The sequence below is a fragment of the Cuculus canorus genome, chromosome 7, assembly GCF_017976375.1.
Source record: "Cuculus canorus isolate bCucCan1 chromosome 7, bCucCan1.pri, whole genome shotgun sequence".
NCBI lineage: Eukaryota > Metazoa > Chordata > Aves > Cuculiformes > Cuculidae > Cuculus > Cuculus canorus.
Genome location: NC_071407.1, coordinates 25,227,615 through 25,254,575, shown reverse-complemented (window position 1 = coordinate 25,254,575; position 26,961 = coordinate 25,227,615). Strand labels below are relative to the sequence as shown.

The following is a 26,961-nucleotide window of genomic DNA, read 5'->3' as shown; positions in this document are numbered from 1 at the left end:
AGTAGGCTGGGGTGAAACCAACTCTGCATACGACATACATGAAACCTGCATTACAACAGCATGCAATGCTTATACAAAAGGAAACTTTAAATCATACAACTGTGATTCTTTTGTTCCATAAAACAAACATTATTTCAGCATAATATAAGCAGAAAAGAAATAATGATCTGTCGTTCATGGATTGCTGACAGTACTACACAGAATCCAAGGCAGGTGGCACATAAGTACGATATTTACTTTTTTTTTTTTTTTGGTATTTATTACCCACTATTTTTTAACTGAAGGGAAGATACAAGCAATATTACCTTTAAAAATATAATTGCTTTAGGAGAAACAGGTCATCATATATTTAATTCTGGAGAAAAAAAAGATTCTTTAAAGCAAACCCATGAAAATAGCAGCTTTTTTAAGAAAAGCTTAATGCTCCATTTAGTCATTTCCACCACACAACTTGAGTAGGATTTTCCGGTAGTCTCCTGACGTATCACCCTGGAATAAAACCCAGATAAAGAAAAGTTGAAGACTTGTGCTTTGAAATACTGGAAAAAGAAGTGTGAGCATCCTAAACCTGACTTTAACAACCAAAACAGATGAAGCCAGGGCTGAAAGAAAGCAGATGTTAACCTCCTAAAAAAAATAATTTAAACGCCTGCTGATTAGAATTCCCTTTAATACAAGTACACAGTAAAATCTGCTCCTTCCTTAACTGGACCAGAAAGTGTACATAGAGAATATATTTCTTCAGCAAACTGAATTTGGTATCAGTTCAACTACTTACCTCAGAACAGTTCAATAAAAACCCCTCACTGAAAAGCTGGCTTCCAGCAAAAGGTATGAAAATATGGAAAAATTAATACAGAAGCTCTTTTCCTTGCAGTAAATGTGCACATTTTTCCAGGGGCAGCAAGTGAAAGTTTGTTATGTTAGAACATTAAAAACAAAGCCCTAATATCAACAGATCTAAGGGGTATTTTTCCACAATTGGAGAACATCTCTTTCGTGTCATAGGCAGCGAAACCTGGATGTGCACACAAACATGCACCTAAAAGACCAAAAGATTCCATGAACAGCAGAGACTAATCACAAAAGTCTCTGCTAGCCGAATTTTGCCTGGTGCTCTTACAAGTGAAAAGCATTCCCTGGGAGCTGCTTATTAACTACTTTTGGCTGATGGGGTTTGCCAATCCTTTTCACAAAGCACTTTCAGCTACTGCATTTATCTTATCCTTCATCTTCAGGCTTGACTGAAAACTGGTTTGTCCAGATCAAAATTATTGCAGTAGTGACAAAGAGACACCTCAAAGATCAGGATAAACCCTGTGCAACTGTAAAGCACGATGTGCAAAATATGGCATGAGACTCATATCAAGACGTCTTGGTGCAAACTATCCTTCACTGTCTTTGCAGGATTCCTTCCTAACATCTCCAAGTTGCAGCCCCTTCATTGCAATAGCAGAAGGAATCAATAGGGGCTCACTAGATTTGGCACCTTCATTACGAGGTAAATGAAAGTGGCACCACTCGCTCTCCTCCAGCTCTTACACCAGTGGCCATGCATCCATTTGACTGTTGCTACAGCTGTTAATACCTGTATTAGGGTCGATGAATTGCTGAAGAATGTGAAGTTTAGTCTATTGCAAAATCTTGTACTTCCAACACAAAGAGGAGGCAATCCTTTAAAAGCATATTAGAAGCTTTAAACTCCTCACATACATATGTGAGGTAAAGCACAATGGTTTCTACAAGATCATATCCAGAGATTGCAACAGAGACCAGACTTAAAACCAGGTCTCTGAAATCCCTCTGGCCCAATTTCCCTTTCCTTCCTGTCTCTCAGTCATCTAGTACTGACACAAAAGCAAGTGCTGTTTGTTCTCTGGTACTTCAGCCGCTGCTCTCAGAACAACGCAGCCACCTACACTCAGCACAAATATCCAGCATAAGGATCCATGTTCTATTAGCAGAAAGGACATCACAGCAGGGAAGATAAAAGCTCCAAGCCTTACAGTGATATCACTGTAGAGGGATCTGCCATACATCCGCTTGTATTCTGCACGTATGTCCAGCAGGTCAACCTCGCTGCGCGATACCATGATTCGAATCAGAGTTCTATCTTTTGTTCCTGCTCCCTGAAACAAAAACAACAATATAATGTATCATAACGTGTGGAAATCCTGGATGATGCAGCATTAAAATAAATCAACACCCCACAAATGGCCAGCCATTTACAAGCATAACCCCACTGACTTCAATAGGCTTGAACAGATTTCAGTCTTTAATAAATTAAATTTACTGATAGGACATTAAGAGTCATTTTTCTGCACAAAAAACAGTTAGGAAAAAAAAAGGAGGGGCTGTCAGAAGGACAGAAGGTCATGAAAGTTTGGCAAGTTTAAAGGCATATTTATTTATTTCAGCTAGATCTCGCTACTTAAAAGGCATAATTTTCAATGAGTCTTAAGTATATTTAGGTTTTACCAAGTGAAGACTTTCTTTGTTTAAGGTATGGTTGTATTCAGCTCTTTGTTCAGTGGATTAAATTAGCTAGATTCTTTCAGCCTTTTGTAATAATGACTGCATCTTGTTAGTCATCTGCTCACTGAAAAAAAGTAGTATCTTCACCTGAACAATTCATCCCAACAAGCCGTAAAAGCATTTAAAAAATAGAACACACTAAGTTTATGTATCTTGTCACAGGCACCTACCTTCATAGCTTTCTGCAATCTCTCTGCAAAAAAACCTGGCGTGTTCTTGAGGCACTTCACTGCAAAAAAGAAACAGAAATCAGATATTCAGCCTCAATCAGAACTCCAAGTCATTTTTTGAGCTTACTCTAGATACTCACATGCTTTAATTTTACATAAATATACACTTGACACAATGCAGCTTCCACTCCTGCAGCCAACCACTGAAATGATTTTTAATCCAAACAGTAGCTGCCATAAAATTAGAGAACCTTCTTGTATGCTTCACAGCTTGGAGCAAAGTTTTCAGTCATTAGAAACCATATAACATGACGCAGCCATCATGAATTTTTACAGTCTAATGGCCAGATTCTTGCTTATGAAGGAAAAAGAAGGGAACAAAAGTGGATGGGGAGGAGGAAGAAGGCTTGAAGGAACACATAGCGGTGTTCCTGGGTTTTCCCTATTTAGCAATTTTTAGGTCATGCATCTGCAGGAACAACAAATTCAAGTCCTGCTCTTACACAGGCTGAGAAGCCACCTGTGACAGAAATCTCACCCCTACTGAAGTGAGTTACACTTTATTTTTTCAGCCACAGGGTTCACCGAGACTCCTGAAAAATTCTTGACGTGCTTATTTAGTAATGACTGGATTTGATATTTAATTAGTACAGTTCATTAGAAATCTGAAAGAGCCAAATCTAAATCAAATTACTGTCATGTTAATCAGGATAATCCATCACTCATCAGAATTAAAATCTATACATTGATCCTACGATGGCTACCAGTACACAATCATGCAATCTCTGGTAAAACAAACTACACCTGAGTTATCTTTTATAGCACAAAAAGGTATCAAAAGCAATCACGCAGAATCAATACAGAACAAGAGGGGTAAATCTAAATACATGTTTCACAGCAACACACATTCTATAGAAGAAAAGGTAATTTCCCCAAATAGGAAAATGTAAATGAGAGAGAGCAGTTCACCACACAGAGCTGTCAATGATACATATAATACAATTCAAAAAGAAATGACAAATGAAATGCATGTTTCTTTGCCACTGCATTCACTTAAAACAATGCACTTTTACTTTAAGATGTTTGAAGATGTTATTGTAAGTTACCAGTTGTACAATCCAGAAAGCTTTAAAGAAAGCAAAATTAAATAATTTCAATTAGAAAACCTTTTTTTTCCTGAAAATAAGGGTCACAGAACAAACTATGCTAACAGCATTGAATGATATAGATATATCTACGTGTGTGTATATACATATATATACATATTAATAAATCAAAACAAGATCTATTCAATAGAGGATGTATTCAGTGAATATTAAAAGACAATTCTTGCTCAAAAGGCTGTTGACTTGTTTGCAAGCTACATTCTCAGTGTTGAATTCGTACCTACATGGAGACCTGTAGTGACTACAAAGCTCCACGAAGTCAAAGGACTTCCAAATTCTGACAGGACAGTTTCTTTACTGTGGCAATCTTTTGGTACAGACACCAGGAAATATTTCTTTTCCCTGAGTTTGGTTTTCTAATGATACTTTTTGAGGTAACAAATTTTGAATCCTGAAAAAGAGCTGCAAATGTATCACACCAACAGAGCTGGACCCAGTCTGGGTCATTAAGAGGCCACTGTAATGACAGCTTGGCCAAGCAGAGTTATTACAATAGTTCCTTGGTTCACATATGCAGAAGACAGGAGTGAAAATAAGAGGCTTTGAAAATTGATTCCCGTTTTGTTTAAAAATTCCATGAAAAAAATCGGTTGCAATTGAGCCAAATGGCCTCTCCCATCTTGTTTTCAAGTGATGCAAAGTACATTTGTCATATTTATTTCATTAGGAAATGTTTTCGATTTTTGTTTTTCCTTTGACATCACTTTCTTGTCATTACAACATTCAAAACTAAAGAGCACAACTTTTAAAGCTTTAGATGCCACAGTAAATTCACAGCAATAAACAGAAAAAGAAATGGAGATGTAATAAAGCAGTCTTGTCTAAGAGACAAAAGATGAGAGAGAGAGAAAGAGGTCCACAATTTTATCTAGAATAAAAAACTCCAAATAAAACTCCTGTACAACAACTTGAGTCCTTGTCCCAACCTCATGGAAATTAATGACTGCCTCCCAAAGGGCAACAGCAGACTTCAAGTACGAATCTTTTCTACTTGAAGTCCTGCAGGCACTTAGAAACAAACATTTAACAAAGCTGTAACCACAGGAAATGTGGAAAAAATAACCTCTTGGCAATCAAATTTAAGTTTTCTTTCTACTAAAAAGAGGTAGAGGTAACTAATTAGAGTGTTAATGACTACATTTTGCTTGATTTCCAAAGCTGTCAAATATTCCATTCTCACTGACTCAGCGGTTAGCACAAGTTCTCATCATTTCCTAAACCAATGCCAAGCACAGTTAACAATCCTCTCCCCACCTAAACATGGGGCATTTAAATCCTGCTGCTGCCTGAAGCAAAAGCTTTATCTGTCATTTGAGGTGAATCAAGCGCCCTGCTTTACCAACCACAAGTGACTTCACAGAAATCTTAACATAAAAAGCAGACAACTGGAATTATTACTAAGAAGAACATCCTCAGGTGAACTAGATGCCACCATCTCAGCCAGCTGTGGTGGAATACCAGGAATGAACTTGCTAATACAACACATACCTACTGCCAGCATGCCTTTTTCCAGGTCTCCAGACATTTCACGGCATATGCTTTGTTCAATGTCCCGGTTACACATCCTCTGGTACTCGCTGAAGACTGTTAAGAGAAAAGATTTCAGGAGTCAGCCTCACAAAGAGAGGTGGCACTGGTGCATGCTGAATAGCTTCATTTCAATTGCATTTCTCCACTTAATACTACAGTACGCTCAGTCAAGCTTTAACATCTCAAAGATGCTAGTGAAGGGTTTGGAGAACAAGCCTTATGACAGGCGCCTGACAGAGCTGGGTCCCTCCGAGGGGAGACCACATCACTGTCTACAATGCCTGAAGGGAGGTTGTTGCAAGGTGGGAGCTGGTCTCTTCTCCCAAGTAACAAGTGACAGGACAAGAGGAAATGGCTTCGAATTGTGCCAGGGGAAGTTTAGTTTTGATATTAGGAAACCCCTTCCATGAAGAAATTTTATCAGGCAATGGAACGGCTGCCCAGGGAAGTGGTGGATTACCCATCCCTGGAGGTATTTAAAAGACAAGTAGATGAGGTGCTCAGGAATACAATTTAGTAGTGGACAGGTACAGTTGGACTTGATGATCTCAAAGGTCTTTTCTAACCAACCAATTCTGAGATTCTATGATTCAATCATGTATCACACTGTTCTATTTACATATTGTCATGCTCTTTTTAGCTTGTCTAGTTCTGTCCTTATTTTTAAAGGGCTAGGCCAAGAAACCCCTGTAAGTGAAAGAGAAAATTCTTCTAGGAAAGATTCGGGTGTCAATAAAACTAAGAAGAAGGCATTCATGTTCTAGTTTTTCAATTCTTTTATCAGAGAAATATTTGAACAAGTACGATCTCTACCTGCTCTGGTATCTAAAGAAGGTGATTGTCATGTGCAGCTCTTGTGTTCCCTTTCCCTCAGCAGAATTCACCCTGCTTTTTATTGAGGTATCATTACATCCATTTAACAGATGGGGAAATTCAGACACAGAGCAGTGTTCTGAAGTTTTATCTTTACATGCAACAGATCCAAGTTACCATTTATGTAGAGGACACCATTACCTGCTCTGAGGTGGGCCCTGCTTCTTGCGCAGAGAATGGCATTGAACTTGGATTCATCGGTTCCCAGACGGTTCTCTCCAGCTGCATAGAGCTCCTAAACACAAGAGGGAATTCACACTTCATTACCCAGAAAAGCAGGCAGGCTGAAAAGCTGAGTTACAGATCTGCTTCCTTACAGCTTCTCCTCTTTTTATACTTATTTCCTAGTCTATGTACTGCTGGAAAACAGGAGCAAGCAATAAATAGCAACCAGTTCTAACTTTCCTACAATTCCCTATGCTTGCAGTCTTCCTAGCTTACTCATGCGTAAGTGTTCAAACCCAAGAGCTTCAGATTATTGAACGTGAGAAAACTGTTTGAAAAGTACCTGAAAGTGGTTCTTGCTAATAGGTCTTATGTTTAGCTTTTCTTTTATGCCTCTGCGTATGTTCTGGGATGTTTCTGTCTTTAGGCTAAGGCAGCCTACGTAGAACGCTAATTACATTGCTATTCATATGATAATAGTATGTTGAAATGATCCAGGGTTTTCTCTTTGTTATGTGGTGAAATGGAAAACACAAAAAGTAATGGGACAAGAGTTAGAGGTCCACAAGTCCTATTTGCTGCAAAAATCCAGATGTCCTTAAATAACAGGCAAAGGCTAATGCAGGTATTGAATAGAAGAAAACTGAATCCACAAACATATCACCTCAAATCTTTTTAGACCATTTCCCTTAATAAGCAGTACAATGGAGTCACCCAACACCCGGAAAAGGTAGACAGCTGACAGAATGAGAGACTAAACTAATGGGCTCTATTCCCAAGAGCTTCCTCTCTGTCATGGACCTATGCAGCTTTGTCAGGGCTTTTCATATCACTTCTATCCACTGAAACATAAGCACTTCATCAGAAGTCACAAGGTGACTAAAACTAAGAGTAAGCAGAAGCCACACAGTCAAATTTCAGTGTATTGACCGTACTTAGAAATAATAAAACTTTCTACTGACCTGCACATCTTTTTGGACAAGAGACATGTCAACAGTTGTACTTTCATCTCTGTTTCCCTGAAGGAATTTGAAGATACAGAAGTGTTAGCGCTGGGCCTTAATTTTTTCTTAAAAACAAACACACACACACACAAAAACACACACACACAAAAACACAAACTCCAAGATCCCAACATGTAAGTACCTGAGAAAGTGAAATTAAAAGCCTCTGAAAGTGTCCAGATGTGTCACTTTTTATTGCATCCTCCAGAGTTTTCTTAAATTCTGGAAGAGAGACACAGTCATGAATCACCGTACACCTCTGCTCATTTCATAAATTCACACTGTCAATCAGTGAGGAAGGGAGAAAAGGACAAACATTCTCATGCAAATGTAGCAAATCTAACCTGCTTTATAGACATGGTTGAGTTCTCGAATATGCTCATTACTGCGAGAAGCTAAGATTTCAATGAGACAATTTTCATCTGTGCCAACACCCTAAAAGAAAGCACAGGGAGAAAACACATTCTTCAGTTTCTCATCTTTCTTCTACAACCTAGTATAAAAGAAAGGTAATAAAATCATACAACAAAACACAACTTCGAATATAATCACGTTATAGACGTCAAACCAAGTAGTACACACTACCTAAAATCTTTAGGAACCTTTCTTCTGAAGTATTTTTTATCATGGAAGTCACTGGAAACTCTAAACTGAGTAGTTTTATAATCAGTTCCACCACAAATCAAAGCAAAAGCCCAGAAACAAAGGTGCCTCATGCAGTGGCTGGCTTAGAGGAGAGCCACTTTAGCAGTTTACCTAAGACTATGTAATAGATGAACTACAGAGACTGTTAGAACTCAGTTTCTGCCTTTTGGGGAGTATTTTTCTATTAATATATTTTTGTTAGAACACAAATCTATTAAACAGTCTTTACCTTTAACCTATGTGAATAACATTTCTCAATTTTACTATAATATAGCTCTGAGATCAATCAAACAGTTAGATGAATATCTGGACAAAGATGAGGGGATATAATTTCAAGCTTTTAAATGCGAACCAAAAATTTTATCAGCTCAAATATTTCCTCTATCTTATAATTTTTTATCTCCTACACAAACCTTTATAGCTTCCTTGATTTCATAAGCATCAAACATGACAGGTGTCTTCATCATTGCTAAGATTGTCCTCTCAAAGTTACCTGATAGCTCAGACTTGAGATCCTTGATCAAATCCTAATGAGAAGTAAAAACAAGTTAAAAATGCATAAACCCCCAAATTGACAAATATAAGCACCAAAATTGAGGAGTTTAATTAGAAATTTTTATGCATAAGCATCAATGATGTATCTTCAAAGTAAAGCTCTTCCACTTAACAACACTAAAACCAGCATAATGAAACATGTATATCTAGATAATTAAGGTCCAGTTCAATAAACTGCATGGACCAAAGAGTCAAAGTAACCACTTAGCAGAGAAACTGCTTTATAGGTTTTATCTGAAACACTGTATGAAGAAGTCAAGAGTGGGTAAAACCAGAACCTCAAACAGTCTTGTGAACCTACTTTGCCTGAAGCATCTTCCAATATTGTCTTCTAAACACTAAACCTTTTGACTTCCCATGAAGCAATGCAGGTTCTTATTCTGTCTCATGATGTATTTACCTTTCCATAAGCTGTTTTGAAGGACAGGATGATCTGCTGCCGTTGCTTGTTTGAACGACTTCCAAGACAATCAATAATCGCCTGCTCATCAGTTCCTGTACAGGCAGACAGACACCACAGAATGAGCATGCACCGAATGTGAGGACTCAGCTTTCTGTTTCCATTTGATCTCATCTCTTCTAAACCCAACTGAAGGACATGTACACCTTTAATTCATCCACAGCATCTCCTCTCGTGTACAACCACAGAGCTTCAAGTGCAACTCCCAATTACAAATACAGAAAAACCCATAAAACCAATTACCAAACTCATGATGTTGTTTATGCCTACATGCACCTCCAATAATCCTTCTGATAACCAAGGACAATCACACATGAACTACCCCACTCAGTGCACATGTAACAGTGGAGAAAGACAGTGTGGAATCAAAGCTGCAATTCTACTTTTAACTGAAATGCAAATCCATAGACTGCTCACCGAATCCCTTCATGGCCTTCCTTAAGACTTCAGCATCCTTCAGAGGGTCAAATCCTGGTGCATCAGTGATTGTGCCCCGCTTCCCATGCTAAAATCAGACCAAGTTGTGTTGCATATTAGTGTTAATAAAAGACTGTGTTTTACTGCTTTAGGGAAGATTACCATTTGACTTTTTTTTTTTTGTTAGAAAACTAACAGAGAAAATTCGAAATAACCCCACCTTAAACAATTTGTTCATTTCTAAACCCAAATTATGAGAAAATGCAAGGTCAATAAGGTTCACCAATATTGAATCTGCTGTCCAATATACTAAGGTTTGATGAAACTGTATATATATCTGGCAATACTTTAACTTAGGAAAGGTAAATTTCATTAGATTTCAATTTATGTCAAACCCTTCTTCTTGGATAATGTGGTAAAATAGCATTTGTTTCAAATCATATGAGTCTATACTGCTTGCATTTGGAAAGGATCCATTTCTTTACTCAAACTTCTTTTCACAGCTTTTTTCAGTTTTAGACTCCTTTTACAATTTGTAGACACAAAAAATATAGAGAAAGATACACATGGTCACATCTCAAAACAAAAGCACTGAATGTTCTTACTGTTACAGGAGAGACCGTAGGCCCTGTAGTTCCTGGGTAAGAGGGCATGGAGGGATTCACAGCCGGGCCTGGTGGATAATTTGGCATGGGTTGCTGCCCTGGGTAAGTTGCTGGTGGTTGTCCTGGATAGCCCATAGGCTGCTGACCAGGTGGTGGTGTGGGCTGGCCTGGCACAGGGCCGCCTGGGTATCCTGGGTAAGCAGGCATCCCTGATGGTGGATTTCCTCCGGGTGGAGGATACCCTCCATAGGAGGGCTGTTGTCCTGCTGGAGGTTGCCCAAAGCCACCTGGAGGGACTGGAGGATAACCCCCAGGTGTTGAAGGAAATACTCCTTGTGGTGCAGTTGTCCCTCCAAAGGTCCCTGCCAGGTTGGATGCCTGCAATGACAGCCAATCAAGTAAGAGATAGGAAGGTGTACCAATAGCTGAGTTTCAACAATGTGCTTAACATCATAGAAGCTCCTTCCCCACTGGCACAGATTGGTAGTTCCGCATCTGCAAGACAACTTTGCAATAATTGTGCCTTACAAGCAAGATGGAAGAAAACCTGTATTCAGTTGACTCTTGCTTTATGGTAATCATCAGCTGTCATATATCAAGAAGCAAAATCAACAGACACATACCTGCTACTGCACCCAGAATTATGCACCGCTCACATAGAAGAGCAACAGGAGCCACACAACTCTTAAATCTAAAACTTACTCCAATTAATCCCAGCAACAGAAAGCTATGTTTATCCCTTCTTTGTCCATGGCTACCTTATATGACCACTTGGCCCCTCTTCTGCTAAGGAATTGGAAGAACTGACATTTGATGACTGGGGTTCTCAGAACTCAGTTGCTGTGGATATTGCTAAGTGCACGCTAGATAGTTTGTGGCTCATTTTGACTGCTGGTTGCTAAATCACTTAATTTAATTGTTGCCTCAAAAAGCCATCTATAATGCAAATGTCCTCCTACAAACTCTGCATTCGTTACACAGCATAACAGATTTCTGAAGACTGAGTTGTCAGAAGTGTCACTCATTTGTACATGAAAAAAGAAAAGTCGCATTGGAAAAGTCTGCACTCTCTTCAATCAACGTAAAAGGTTTTTACTGCCCTCTGTTAAACATCGGTGCTTATATGAGACAGCTGGTCCCATACGCTTTGTTCAGAGCATCCAAAACCCAGGTAAGAAACAAAACCTGGACTGTGTTTGTCAATGTGTACACATTAACAGTGGATGCTCACTTTTAGTAGTCTGTTCCCCTATCCCTCTGCACAGAAAAAGCCAAGTTATATTACTTTTATATCCATGACTTTTCAAATGAGGCTTCTAAATCAATATTTAATTATTGGTCTGCTTTCCTACAATAAGGGACAGCTTGCAGTAACTGTTTTCTTCAACAGATGATATTGAATGCTCAACACTTCAACAAATTAGACACAAAGGCACAGAACTCAAGTGAGAAACTTCTCAATGGCAATGCCAGAAACACATCTTTGCATGTAAGGAAGACACAGTAAAACACAATAAGTAAAAGGAAACTCACCATTCCAGCCATGTAGTTGGGATTGAACTGACTGGCATAGCCAGCCACGTTGTCTAGACCGATTGGAGGCGGATTTGAAGGTGGATAGGCAGCACCACCCCAGGGACTGCTACCTGAAATCAAACACAGCCGTGCTGAAACAAGAAACTACACATTTTAAACTTACTCCTTACTACTTATATTTGTAATGTAATGTCTGTTCACCAGTAGCAGTTTGGAAGAGGGAATCATGTTATTGTTGAATCTGTAAGTTCTCATTAAAAACAAATCTAAACATATTTGAAGGCAGAAACTCAAGAGTTAATACTGTAAACAATATATTTTGGCTAATGGAGTAGATTCCCTTAAACTACAAACTTGTCTGGGTATTCCAGTAGGAAGATATTAATTCCTTTTATGCTGCTAATTTGAGAGATGTGTACAGCACATGACGCAGTACATTCACAGACATCCACGTCACAAAATTTGGCTGCACACAGCAGTACAGTCTTTCCTGCACAGCAGCCTGACTAAGCCAGAATACTCTGCTAAGAAATACGATTTATCCTCCCAGGTTGGTCCGCCTTCTCACTATTTCCCCTTCCTAAGTCAGCCTGCCTAACTCCATGCTTTATCATACCCATACGACTCCAGTCCTTTCCTTCTACCAACGATACTAAAGACTATGAAGTTTATTACCAACAACTATAAAGCTCACCCTTATAATAAGCAGTAGTTAAATATTTCATAAGCTTTATATTACCATTACCAACATCCTTTATATCAGCCCTCTTCCTTCCACATCCAACCACAGAATTATACAACCATAGAATGGTTTGTGGTGGAAGGGACCTTAAAGCCCACCCAGTCCCAAACCCCTGCCATGGGCAGGGACACCTCCCACTGGGTCAGGTTGCTCAAAGCCCCATCAAGTCTGGTCTTGAACACCTCCAAGGGTGGAGCATCCATAACTTCTCTGGGCAACCTATGCCAGTGCCTCTCCACCCTCATAGCAAAAAGTTTCTTCCTAATAATCTAATCTAAGTTTAAATCTAATCTAATCTAACCATCTGCCTAAGAACAGGGATGTCATAATTAAAGCCCTAATTTTTTGTGGGATATGGTTTTAAATCATGCCACTGATTTCTTTCCATACTCATTTTTCTCACCAAGAAAGACTCAGTACTGACAGGACACTGTTCCTTGCCATACGTTGATTTTGGTCAAATTATAACCATCTTTTGGTCCTGTGTGCTCCATTTGAAATGAATTAAAATGGACCTTAAATGAACAGACAGTAGAGCACCCGTATCATATAAATCAGAATCTCCAGCCAAGATATGGTAAGACTTAACAAGAGAGCACAGAAAGTCTTGGTGAATCAAGAAAACCCTCCACAGTCTTGTTCTTTGGCCACACCACCTTTCCAGACAGGACCACCACTGCCATTGAATGTTTACTTCCTGCAAACAGCTTACCTGAGGCTGCTGGTGGGTATCCACCCGCTGGGGGATAGCCAGGGTAACTCATCACAAAGATCTGAAAAGCATGAGTGACAAGAGTTATTTTCCGCAATGCTTCAGTGACTACACCACGTCAAATTTACAGGCAACATGTTTGCAGCAGCCAGTTACCAAAACTCAGACGCAGACTGCACAAGCTGCACTAGCTTTTCCCTGGGAAACCTCTTCCTATTTCTTTTTGCAGGACCAGTAACCATGTTCAGACAGCTGAGCAGTTGTAGACTTACTCCCCAGACTATTTTTCTTACTCATTTCTGTTACTATTTACTGTACACTTTGTCTATTACGTATTACTTGAATGCTTTATTGCACTATTTAAGTCTCAAGAAGTTTGCAACCTGTACAGAACAGTCTTATTAACCACGAGTAGAAAATCACCTGACAAACCACGTCTTCAAGTGAAAAATTACACAAGAAGTGTTAGAAGGCATTTAAATGCAAATGTCTACAGAAGTGCAAGGTCAGAGTAAGAGGCAGAAGGGATATGCTTCATTTGTACAGCATTTATAGGTGCTGGAGCATGTCCAGAGAAAGGGCAATGAAGCAGGTGAAGAGGCTGGAGAAAAAGCCTTATGAGAGGTGGCTGAGGAAAATGGAGAAAAGGAGCTTGAGGGAGACCTTATCACTGTTTACACCTACCTGAAAGGAGGTTGTAGTGAGTTGGGTGTTGGTGTCTCCTCCCAAGTAACACGTGATTGGACAAGAGGAAAAGGCCTCAAGTTGTGCCAGGGAGGGTTCAGATTAGACACCAGGAAATATTTCTTCACTGAAAGGGTTATCAAGCACTGGAACAGGCTGCCCAGGGAGGTGGTGGAGTCACCATCCCTGGAGGGGTTTAAACGACAGGTAGACGAGGTGCTCAGGAATATGGTTTGGTGCTCAGGGATATGGTGGACAGGTATGGTTGGACTCAATGGTTTCAAAGGTCTGCACCAATCAAACGATTCTATGATTTCATGATAAGTAACAAGTAACAGGGGAACAAAGTGGATGTCTCAAAGCTGACACTGCCTTTGTCAGAACAGACGTGCACAAAGTCCTTTGTTGTCGAAAACAGAAGGGGAAGTCACAAAGGAAGGACAGCTTAATGACAGGCAAAACAAAAATTACTTTCCAGAATACAGAAAGCCTTATTTTAAGCAGAACAACTACCAGGAAGAAGGGTAAAAGTAACTCAAGCAGATTTTTGCATACAAAGAAAACATTCAGTATCAGTGTTAACTTTTTCAAGGTTATTTTTAGGGTCAATTGCAAGCCTATTTTTAATCCGCTGTGCAAACACTACTCCCTTCTTTCACCTAAAGCACTGCCTTTTGCACCTGCCTTCTTACACTATGTTTTGGATTCCAGCTGTGGAGTTTTGTTTTGAGTTTGGGTTGGGTTGGGGGGCGGTGTTTTTGTGGGATTGCTTTCCTTTTGCATAATCATGTTTACTTTCCTTTCTGGTTTGCATGGCTTTTTTGCATAGCAACAGTGGAATGGAAAACTACTACTTTTATTTTTTTTAAACGGAAAATATAATTAGGAAATCATCCATTTATTTAAAAACTGGACTTCACTCACTTAAATTTAAAAGAGAGATAAATGAACTAACAGAAATTGCAGTGAACAGAGCAGAATAAAAGTTATAGCCCTACCTTACTTCTACTCCAGTATGTGAAGCGTCCAACAGACTCAAATAGGTGAACAGAGTTTCTCAGCATAAGAAAAAGCCTCTTTACCCATAAATCTATACGGATGCCTTTAACTTGTAAAAAAATTTTTCTGTGCATGCAAATTTAAGTCCTGCCCTCCCAATTGTGCCATGTATTCCTTCTCCATCCTGCCTACAAAAAAAAGAGCGAGGTGGGGTAGAACCATCATCCCCTTCTCCTCTTCTGATAGATGGAAGAGAGTAAACAGTTCACACAGTTCACACTCAAGGAGACCAAGCAGGACATTCAGCTGGGAAACTTGCTGGTATGTACAGAATCAGGCTTTAAATTAGTAAACTGTCCATCACAAACAGCAATGGTTAAACCTCAACAAAGATCCAGGGAAGTCAAAGTCACCCACATCCATCATGGCCCAGCGGTACATACTCAATTGCAAGAACAGACTACGGATTAGCTAACATGACACCGTTCATAACCAGAATACATCTGAAGGACAAAGGCTCACAGGAATATTTACAACCTACTAGGTGCCTACAAGATGCTCTCCATAGCACGGTAAATGTTTTTCCCGCATTCCCTTTGGCCTTGGATACAAATGAGATCGCTCACTGCAGTGCTATCTAGGCGTGTTGAAATAACTTGGTGGCTAGCGTTTATTTTACCACCTCCACACAGAGCAAATGACATTCTACCAGGCCACGTTAAGAAAAACCTACATGTTCAAACAGGTCCCAGAGAGGATTCTTGAAAGTACAGAATAACACCACTACCTACAAAATAGCCACTCCCTTCCCTCACAGAAAGGAGAGTTATCTTTATCAGCCCAGCTGCTGCAGCTGAAAAGACAATAAGCTTTTCATTATAGAAGCACTCCTCTATGTGACTAAGCTTATGAAAGTTTTCATTTCATAGGCAAACAGACTGTGTAACTGCTACAGCACTAAATCCGGCACGCAAGACAATTACTGCACAGTACACACAAGGGAGTGCATACTCCATAAACAGAAGCCAGCAGGGAGAGCAATTTTATTTTTCTGGGCATGCCCAATGCATATCTTATCTAAGATTTGGTTCCTGTTGGTATCGTTTTCTGATGCTAAAGCTAAATCTTGGGAAACAGGCTCTGATGGTCATCCCATCAGACCAGGGAAGTTGTGGATGCCCCCTCCCTGAAGGTATTCAAGGCCAGGTTGGATGAGGCTTTGAGCAGCCGGGACTGGTGGGAGGCGTCACTGTCCATGCGGGAGGTTGTAACTGGATGGTCTTTAAGGTCCCTTCCAACCTAACCCATTCTATTACTCTACTGAACTGTTGGCATCATAGAATCATAAGTTTTTACTTTTGAATATCCACTGATGCTAAATACCAACATAAAGAGCATAAAGGTATGGCAACAACTGCATGAACCTTTTAAATGCTCCAGAGAGACAATATCCCAGCCTGGACAAATACCACCACCCTTCACTGCAAAATTACAGAACATGATAAAGCCAAGCATATTAATAAACTTGACGCAACTTCAGGTTATAAAATCCATTCAAATACCACTTGCGAGATATTGCTGTCCCAAGGGAATCATAACTGCTAGAGGCAATGCCTGCTGTTACTCATGCAAGGACTGCTACGACCTCAAGCTTATGAGGCCAAAAAAGCAAAATATCAACATTTCTGAGCAGAGCTGAAAGCAAAACATGTATTCTCCTCCTCTGCTGGAAAAAAAAGATGCAGCTTCCTCCCTCCCGGCGCTTTGCCATGCTTCTAAAAGCCCACAAGTGCAGGTCAGGCTGCTGGCGGGAACTGCCAGGCCCTACCACGCATTGGGATGGCATGCGCGGTGGAAGCAAAGCCACACAATTTGCTGTCAGCACCACCCACGTTGCCAGCTCTGCTCCACTGCTGCCTCTGGGCAGGGATGGGAGCATGGGAGCAAGGAGAGGCCACCAAAAAAAAATTAAAAACCTAAACACCTGGCACTTCAGTTGCATCATTACTTAGCTTTACATCATAAAACACCGTTATGGTACTAAAATAAAGATGAACAGCTATTACCCATCACTCAAAAAAACCCAAAATACCACCACAATCCAGATTCCTAGTATAGATCAGCATTGTTTTTCTTAGAATCATGGAATAGTTCGGATTGGAAGAGACCTTAAAGCTCGTACAGTTCCAATGCCCCACCATGGGCAGGAACATCTCCCACTGGATTAGGTTGCTCCAAGCCCCATCCAACCTGGCCTTGAACACCTCCAAGGATGGGGCAGCCACAGCTTCTCTGGGCAACCTGGGCCCAGAGAATTTCTTCCTAATGTCTAATCTAAATCTTCCCCCTTTCAATTTAAAGCCATTCTCCCTCATTTAATCCCATGTTGAATGTTCTTTTTAGATTAAAAAATAAATAAAAGAGCGTTTTTGCAATTTAAGCTGAAGTTGAGAAATACTGGCTAACTTTATCAGCAACCTGAAAGAAATGTTACTATATAGAAACACTCTCTCCTTTTGAATGGTGCACTTATCCAGGATTTTTCCAAGTGGAACTTTTTGCACAGGCAAAAAAGATCAACAAACACACTGACTTCTCACATTCAACCATTTTCCCTGATCATCAGGTTTTCTGCACTTAACGAAGCTTCTGTTGGCCACTTCTCTAACTTGGTAAATGTGCCTCTAAATTAACTTTCCCAGCCATTTCCAGCACCTTATCGCCATTTCACCTTCTAAGCCCATCTTTCCAAATTTCTTCCACTGCATCCACAACATCTTAATAAAATTGTAAGTGATGAGTGGCACTGACAATTAAGTGATGAACGGAAGATGTCCAAGTCCACCCTGTTATACAAATACTGTGGGAAGAGCAAGGTCTGTGTTTGCTCAGCCATAAAAGTAGTAGTACATAAGAGGAGGAAAAAAAAAATCCAAATGACTAACCAGCCCATAAAAAGAGAGGATGTCTGGAAAGAAGTACAGAATAAATGCTGTTAAGGCTCCCACTGTTCACCCTGCAGGTCCACCTCAAAACTGTGAATAAAGATCTGAGGTTTTACTTCTGCAGTGGACATCACCATCTCGCTTCACGCTGCAAGCCATGAACCACTCAGGCTCTTTAGCATTTTCCTGCTGCTTTGCCAAAGCTAACAGGGAACCAACCTGTTCATAAGAGATTAAATCTATAATTCAGTGGGAACCTTGAAAATACACTCCTCTAAGCCAGGAACCTTGAAATACACTCCTGTAAGCCACAGTACAGCACAAAAGCACCACAGCTGGAAATATTTATAACAAAAAATACAAATCACACAATGATAGCAGAAGTAAAGAATAAAATCCGAAGGCTGCCAGAAAACTGCTGGTTCAACGTGCAGTAGAAACAAGCTCAGCAACTGCATTCATGCTCAGTACTGGAATTCAGTGGTGGCTGTTCAGGCTCCAGTTATACCAAGGTGCAACACTATGAAGGCAGAAACAGATGAGAAGACCATGACCTGTATTTGTTCAAAATAATGTAATTACGCCTGTTTCCCAGGGGACACCAACTCGAGCTAAACCTTTGGCCTTTACTCCTCCTCCAGGTTAATTACCAGGATGTAGTAAAAAAGGCTGCCTACAGCTATAAATGACAGAACCTCCTCTGAGAGTGATCCCTGATTGCGAAACCAGCAGCACAGAATTTATCACCTTACAGTATGCTGTGGATTTCCAACAGAGATGAACTAAAGCATCCACTACCATGCTTTTGCAAGCCAAAGATGAGCCACAGTCAGCACAGAATCATGAAATCATCAAGGCTGGAAAAGACCTCTACGATAATTGAGTTCAATCGTCAGCCCAACCCCACCACGCCTACTAAACCACATCCCGAAGTACCACGTCTACACGCTTTTTGAACACCTCCAGTGACCACCACTTCCCTGGGCAGCCTCTTCACCACTCTTTCAGTAAAGAAAAGTTTCCTAATACCCAGTCTAAACTTCTCTTGGTGCAACTTGAGGTCATTTCCTCTTGTCTTATCACTTGTTACTTGGGAGAAGAGACCAACACCCACCTTGATCCTTCCGGATTGCTGTAGAAAGTGATTTATTCCCATATCATATGGTTTCATGCAGCATCTGTAATTTCTGGGAAGATCATTGACCTCTTTAGGTTTACGTATCAGCCCTTACATATATACTCATGACAACAAAACCCAGGGAAATTAATGGAGCTGCACTGACTCTTGAGATCCATGTGCAGCAAAAACATGAGTAAATTCCAGCCCTGATCTAAGTGTTCCCCTTTGAGCACATTCTTGCAATGTTCTCTTGTAATATTTACAATACAGACAGCCAAAACATATACAATACAGAGAAAGACCCTTTCCTAAACACAAAACAAGAAAGAAATAATACCAAAATACATTTATGAGATGTTTGAAGAAATAACAGAAGGAGGCTGTTCTATTTCAAACTCAGAACCTGTCATAGAAAAGAATTTGTTGCAAAAAACTGTCATGCTATAAATAGTCTGAATTATGTTCTCAAGTGACTAATGCCTCAGGGATTTATGCTCATCTATTTTAAGTTCTACCATATAAGAAAACATCTTTATATCATCAGTGCAAGTCAGAATAGATAAATATTAATTACTTCACCTTACTAAGTACACTCTGTGTGGGAAATCCCACAGAATTAAAGTAATAATGTAATGTTTAATAGTCTAAAAGAGTTACTAGAAAAATACTCAATTGTTTGTTTCACACCACCAATTTCTAATTAGCTGGAGCACAGAGCCAGGGAGTGTCCCTGCTGCAACAGCAAAGGCTCCAGCACTCCCCAGCCCCGTGAAGCAACAGGATCAAAAGGATGACAGAATGTTTCCATTCGGTCTTCTGCCAGTACTTCCTACGTTTACACTGTTGGGGCCACAAAAGCAACCAGATAACACCGAGTTGTTCAAGTGACAACTACCCAAAGAAGGGCACTTTACAGGATGTGAGTGGGACCTTAGGTAAAAGTTGTATGGACATACCCTACACTGCAGACAAAACATCTGCGCTTGGTACCAGGGTGACAGCCTTGGGGCTCTGCAGCTGAAAACCAGGCAAATATGAGCTTGCAAGCATGTTAACTTTGTCTTAACGGTGACGGCTTTTGCGTTTTCTAGGCACCAAAAGCTTAATCACACAGCTGTCCAAGAACACAAGAATCACTACTCATCAGTGAGCAGATGCACACCTTTTGCTCATTCTTGACTAAACAGAAATATTTATTTTTGGTTGATCAATGACTTCTTTACAGGAATTTACTTATTGATGGAAGAACCAATGTAGTATAGTAAAGTAGAGATGCAGGTGTTTCACAACAGCCAGAAACAAGCAAAATTAAAAGAAAGCAAGACTACAGCCTTCAAATCTAGTCTGCGTGGGAGATCAGTAAACTTCAGTCTTTAAAGCTTATTCCTGAGAAAGAAGTATTCCCCCCCCGCCCCAAACCCTAACATTTGTACAACACATTTCCTCTCCTAGCTAACAGAAAACCAATTGTTTTTTAAACTCTGTCAAGTGCAGCTCATAATCAGTTATTTGGACTATAGATAGCTGCGCCATTCACAGAATGAGCACAACTTTTGAAATTTAAAGTTGTTCTCTCTCACAACAATTAAGTCATGTTCCCATTGTCTGATTTAGGCAGCTTAAGCACGTGATATAGAGCAATCTGCTAGGCTAAAGTTAGAAATCTAACAAGGTCTTTGGGAATACGAATTTGATGCATAACTGAATTGCATCACAGTTCACTTCATGTGCATATTGACTGAATGGTCGTAGTAAGGTTTAACACAAATAGGGGCCTTGCGAAGATTTAAGGCTCATTTGGATCTTTAATATGGGATTAATTTGGTTGAAAGTTCTTAAGCCTACAACAAGCTGGGATCCAAAAGCCTTAATGGGAGGCCACCTCTCCTAATGATGAAATGAATACTAATTAATGGCTCCAAAGAAGGAGGAAAACTGTGAAGTCTAGTGCTTCGTGAACACAACAGCTGAGTTAAATCTGGAACACAGTGACCTATTGGTGACACTTTCCCAATGCTCTCAAAAAAGAAGTTGTAGTAAAAAAGCTTTTAATCTTCCCTGTTACCAAATCAGACAGTATCTTCTCTCTCAAACAGACAAAGACTAAGGAGAAAAAAAAAAAAAGAAAAAAAGCAATGCCTGGGAAGGACTTCTTCCCATTGAATGTCTTAGACAATATTATTGCTACTGATGGGACAGCACAGTGATGCTCCACACCAGGTTGTTTAGCCTGCGGAAAAAGAGGCTGAGGGGAGACCTTATCACTGTCTACAACTGCCTGAAAGGATGTTGCAGCAACATCGGTGCTGGTTTCTTCTCCCAAGTAACAAGTGATAGGACAAGAGGAAATGGCCTCAAGTTGTGCCAGGAGAGGTTTAGATTGGATATTAGGAAAAATGTCTTCACAGAAAGGGTTATCTGGCACTCACATAGGCTACCCAGTGAAGTAGTGGAGTCACCACCCCTGGATGTATTTAAAAGACAGGCAGACAAAGTGTTCAAGGATACATTCAGTAGTGGACAGGTACGGTTGAACTCGATGATCTCAAAGGTCTTTTCCAACCAAATGATTCTAATTCTAAGAGTAAAGGGAGCAGGAATAGGCCTGCATGGGGTTGTGTTTGCTTTTAAAAGAAATATGTGAAACCTATTCAGTCAAAGTTCCTACAATCTAATGATAAGCACCAATCTACACTGGGCATCTGTGACATCTGAGTAGTAGGGATACAATTTCACATAAACACACACCCACACACCACCCACCAAGCTGCTAAGCATAGGCAGGATTGGCTGCCTGGTCACCATGAGTATAATACAATTGTCTCTTAGAAAGCCAACAGCAAATCCCCACTCTGACCCATAACTGACTCCAGGCTCACACTAGCCAGGATCTTACCTCCTATCAAGGTTTTGTAGTGTGCTCTGATAAAATCTGGAACAAACATGTAGCAAGAACAAAAGTAACACACTGTAAATCCTTTGGCTTCTTACTTATCTACTACTTGCGACACTGCATTACATTCTTCCCAGCTTGGTGAACTGCATGGAGGAAATTCAGCATTTACACCACACACACCTGCTGTCCTGGCAAGAGCAATAGCAAAGGGACTACTGCTAGTCAGTTTTATACATAATTCAAGGTAAGCCTCTAACTGCAACTTGAAGCTGACAGAAAAGTTTCTATGGATGACTACACAAAGCCTTGACTAAAAATAAAACTTCCCGTTTGTTCAAAAGCCCTACTATTTCTGTAGTCAACACTAAACCATCTGCTCTTTTTGATTACATCTCTGCCTTAACTATAACTTCCTGATTTTATCCCTAGGTTGTCATCACAGGACTAAGATGAGGTCTACCTTCACTCTGATCAATGCAATATTACAGAACAGACCTGCTGAATGCTCCATCATCCAAAATTTTAGCTAGACTCTAGGAAATAGCATGCCCTGTAGCTTTCAGACCAGACAGACTTCTCTTGCCTTGACTTTTTTGTACTAGATCAGATTACGCATTTGAAATTGTACTCTAATACTACAGTCTTTACAATTTTTTTTTTTTAATATACTGTATTGACTACATAAATATCTCCATCCCACTGTGGCTTCATCATATCTTTTAGTGACTTTTGACCATTCTATTCAATTTTTTGAATTTCCAAAGAATTCCATTCTATTCAAAAATTTTTGGGACTATAGAGAACAAGCTAAAGAAGTGATGTAGCACATGAATGAGTGTGATGACTACCTGGAGCCCTGTGTTCAGTTCTGGAGTCCTCAGCACAGGAAGGACATGGATCTGTTAGAGGGAGTCAAGAGAAGGCCATGGAGATGATCCAAGGGCTGGAGCACCTCCCAGAAGAGGACAGGCTGAAAGAGTTAGGGTTGTTCAGGCTGGAGAAGAGAAGGCTCCAGGGAGAACTTAAAGCAGCCTTCCAGTACTGAAAGGTAGCCTGCAGGAAAGCTGGGGAGGGGCTCTTCATCAGAGAGTGCAAGAATAGGATGAAGGGGAATGGTTTTAAGCTAAAACAGGGGAGATTTAGATAAGATACTATGAAGAAATGTTTTCCTGTGAGGGTGGTGAGGCACTGGCACAAGTTGCCCAGAGAAGTTGTGGCTGCCCCATCCCTGGAGGTGTTCAAGGCTAGGCTGGATGACGCTTTGAAAAACCTGATCCAGTGGACGGTATCCCTGTACATGGCAGGGGGGTTGGAACTGGATGATCTGTAAGGTCCCTTCCAATCCAAACCAGCCTGTGATTCCATGACCTAATCCAGAACTTTTTAAGTCCACATTCACAGATGTATTTTGGCTCTGAATCTCACAGCAAAGGTCAGGCAAGAGAAAGGTGCATAAATATCATTGTTGACATAGACAAAAATCGTTAGGCCCTTCAAAATCTTGCTGACTCTGTATGATACATGGTATAGCGTATTATATATGGTGCTTTGGGGGTAGGGGGAAGAAGTCACAAGAGTAGTTACAGATGCACTTTCAGAAACAAAAAATCAGTGGGGACTGACTCACAGACAAACTGGATGCAGTGCCCAGCATGAGTTAACAGCTGCATCACTAGGAGGAGAGCAGTCCACGTGACTCTTACAGCAGCTCTGAAAACAGGAAATTATAGAAACAGCGGAGCTGCAGGGAAAGCGTCCACGCACTCAAGCTTTAGAACAGTCATACACAAGGACTGGCCCTGTACAGTTTCTGACATTACCGTACACTCTCCAGCACAGCACTGACTCATGCAACACAAACTACTGTGTGTTGCGAGATGTCAGGGAACGAACCCCCTCCTACAGCAGCCAGGCTTTGAGATGCACAAAACCCTATTAACCAGCTCCTTCATCCAAACATACTGCGCCAAGATTTTTCCCTCCCGGCAGCTTGTTTTCTCTCCACACCTTCACCTCAGTCCTTCTGCCTCGATGCATCTGTCCTCTTTTTGTTGGGCTATTTTCCCTATTTGTGCCACTCCCTTCCCTCAACTGTTCCTCCTTATCAGGAAGAGTCTTCCAAGAACTACCACTAGTCTGATAAACAAGGAAAAACCACCCCAAGAGGAAACTCTCCACTGCCCAGCCTCTCTCCTCTGGGGACAGCGAGAAACTGCTTTTCTGAATGTTGAGATGTTTATGCTGTTGTCTGTCTTACGTGAGCTACAACAACACCTGAAGAGGTCTGCTTTAGGACACTTAAGTACACATAGCTAAGAAAAAGTAAAGTATGTTATGAGTAGTTTGTAGAAAACGATGTTTAGTAAAAAGCGTTGTGTAACTGCCCTGAGAAGACTACTATTATAGGCTTCTTTCTCTTGTTAACCACACACATCAAAATTAACATTTCGAGATAAATAGAAGAGGCAGGCAAAGTACTGAGCTGCGACCCCAAGAGCAAAACATGAATTCTCCTTTCTTGCCTGCCTGAGAAACAAGAGCAGCTTTCTACAAACCACAGAGCTGCTGCAAGCCACGACCTCCCTTTAGCACCAGCTCCCGGGCTGCTGCCTGTCACCCTGGGCCAGTGTCACCCCAGATCTCAGACTAGTGTCACATCAAGCCAGTGTCACCCCAGGCCATTGCCTATCACACCGAGCCAGTGTCACCCCAGGCTGCTGCCTGTCACCCTGAGCCCCCAGGTCAGTTTCACCCCAGACCTCTGGGTTGGTGTCACCCTGAGCTGCTGCCTGTCCCCCCAGGAGCCCATGCCACCCCAGATGGTGTCACCCCAGGCTGCTGCCTGTCACCCTGAGCCTCCAGGCCAGTGTCAGTTCGAACTTCTGCATTGGTGTCACCCTGAGCTGCCATCATCCCAGGTCACTGCCTGCATCCAGGACCCCCGTTCCAGTGTCACCCCAGGCTGTGTCACCCCAGGCTGCTGCCAGTCACCCTGAGCACCCAGGTCAGCTTCACCCCAGACCTCCGGGTTGGTGTCCCCCCGGGCTGCCGCCTGTCCCCCCAGGAGCCCATGTCACCGCAGGCTGGTGTCACCTCAGTCTGCCGCCTGTCACCCTGAGCCCCCAGGTCAGTTTCACCCTAGGCCCCTGGGATGATGTCCCCCCGGGCTGCTGCCCGTCCCGCCCCAGCCTCTGTCCCCCCGGCTCCTGCCCCGCAGCCCAGTCCTACCGCGGGTCCCGGGCAGCCGCCGCCCCTCCGCACCGCCGGTCGCCGCCAGAGGAGGAGGAGGAGGAGCCGCGGCCACGGTTCCTTCCGCCCTCCCCAGGGCCGGGGGGGCAGCGGGCAGGGCTGCGGCGGAGCCACACGCAGGTTTGGTTGGAGGGGACCTTAAAGCTCACCCAGTTCCGCCCCCTGCCATGGGCAGGGACACCTCCCACTGGATGAGTTGCTCCAAGCCCCGTCCAGCCTTTCGCTGAACGCCTCCAGGGATGGGGCATTCCTTGTCAACCTGTGCCAGCGCCTCCCCACCTTCACGGGAAAACATTTCTTCCTAAAATCTCATCTAAACCTCCCCTCTTTCAGCTTAAACCCGTTCCTCCTACCCTCCATTCCCTGATCAAGAGCCTCTCCGCAGCTTTCCCATAGTGAATTAAGGAATAAGGTCAGGAGTAAGCTTACTTAATAAAATTAAGCAATTATCAGCATTTTTGTAACTGGCTTGTGTCAAACATGGGTCCACCTCCTCAGGGGGTGAGATCACAGCTCAGAAATTACAACTCTGCAATTACAGTTTAGCAATTTCTGACGGAAACAATTCCCTAATAAAGGGGCTAAAGGAGGGCTTACAAGTTACACAACCTAACTGCTTGCTTATCACGACTACCCTCAAGATGTATGCAGTGTCTGATAGAAAACTATATAAATCGGGCCAAACCCCCCCGGGGGGTGCATTTTACAGGATGTCCTTCTGTCCTCCCAGCTGACTAAATAAAGGCACTTTGGCTTGCGACCCTCCTTTGAGTCAGTAGCCCCTTTTAGTACTAAGATTTCACCTCAATCTCCCCTCTTTCATCTTAGAACCATACCCCCTCATCCTGTTCCTGCACTCCCTGATGCAGAGCCCCTCCCCAGCTTTCCTATTGCCTCTTTCAGTACTGGAAGCTGCTCTAAGGTCTCTCTGGAGCCTTCTCTTCTCCAGCCTGAACAACGCTAACTCTCTCAGCCTGTTCTCATATGGGAGGTGCTCCAGCCCTTGGATCATCTCCATGGTCTCTTCTGGACTCACTGTAACAGTTCCATGTCCTTCCTGTGCTGAAGACTCCAGAACTGAACGCAGGACTTGGTGAAGTCTCACCAGAGCAAAGTAGAGGGGCAGAATCCCCTCCCTCGACCTGCTGGCTACACCCCTTCTTATGCAGCCCAGGATACCTCTGGCTTTCTGGGCTGTTAGCACACATCCCCACTGGGAATCTGTGCCATAGAATGCGTTGGACCCATAGGTGATTTCTAGTGAGAGGTCCATGTCATAACCAACAAAAGAAACAGTAACCCCACCAGTCACAGGGCAGCCTGGGCTTCCTCCTGCCATCCATCATCTTCCTAGGGACTGGCTGACATGGATGTGATGAAACCAAGCCAAGGAAGGCACGGTCTGAGCTAAGGCTGTAAGCGTTCAGCATCACAGCAGATTTAACCCCCAGAAATTCATAAAACATCCAGAAAACATGTGTTCCAGGCAAGGTGGGACACAGAGCCCTGCTTTGTTGTATAACAAACATTTCCTTCAGTAAAATTCTGCAGAGATTTTAGACGAAGGAAATTTTTCACACTGACCTTCCCCAGTAGAAGCAGCATGAGTTAAACGCTTCAATAAATGTCTTTTTTTCCTACATGCGTTCCTTAAAGATGAGTGAAGTTTGTTCACATGGAAGCATTTAGAGAGACAAAACAAAATAAGAATGGAGACAAAAAAACCTAGCATTTTCCTATTAAATTTCTTTTGCCAAGGCACTCCTCAAAATAACATTGCTGACTGAATCACAGCATTATACAACTTGGGCGGGCTTGAACTCTTCTTTGCAGCTGGGATTTTTGTGAACAGGGTTCTCTGTGATGGATGCACTCTATTCCCTTCCCTCTTAACTAGACCAGCAGCAGTGGTTCAGGCTCCAGGAGGCAAATGCTGGAGCTGGGCCAAGAACT

The 26,961-nt window shown here is 41.8% G+C and overlaps 1 protein-coding gene across 2 annotated transcripts; it reads right to left on the bottom strand.

Moving 5' to 3' along the window:
- Positions 1-37: 37 nt before the first annotated feature.
- Positions 38-25,132, bottom strand: ANXA11 (annexin A11). Of its 2 annotated transcripts, XM_054071499.1 has the most exons (15): positions 24,988-25,129; positions 13,116-13,176; positions 11,659-11,771; positions 10,126-10,503; positions 9,521-9,608; positions 9,044-9,138; positions 8,502-8,615; positions 7,788-7,878; positions 7,586-7,665; positions 7,402-7,458; positions 6,416-6,509; positions 5,360-5,455; positions 2,706-2,764; positions 2,007-2,129; positions 38-489 (listed from the first exon to the last, which is right to left on the bottom strand). In XM_054071499.1, exons 2-15 carry the CDS (start codon positions 13,165-13,167, stop codon positions 430-432), a joined length of 1,500 nt encoding a protein of 499 aa, XP_053927474.1. In that variant the 5' UTR covers positions 13,168-13,176; positions 24,988-25,129; the 3' UTR covers positions 38-429. The 2 variants fall into 2 exon arrangements, with proteins under 2 accessions (XP_053927474.1, XP_053927475.1); XM_054071500.1 differs by lacking the exons at positions 38-489; positions 2,007-2,129; positions 2,706-2,764 and adding an exon at positions 2,794-3,831 and having other exon boundaries at positions 24,988-25,132.
- Positions 25,133-26,961: the final 1,829 nt, after the last annotated feature.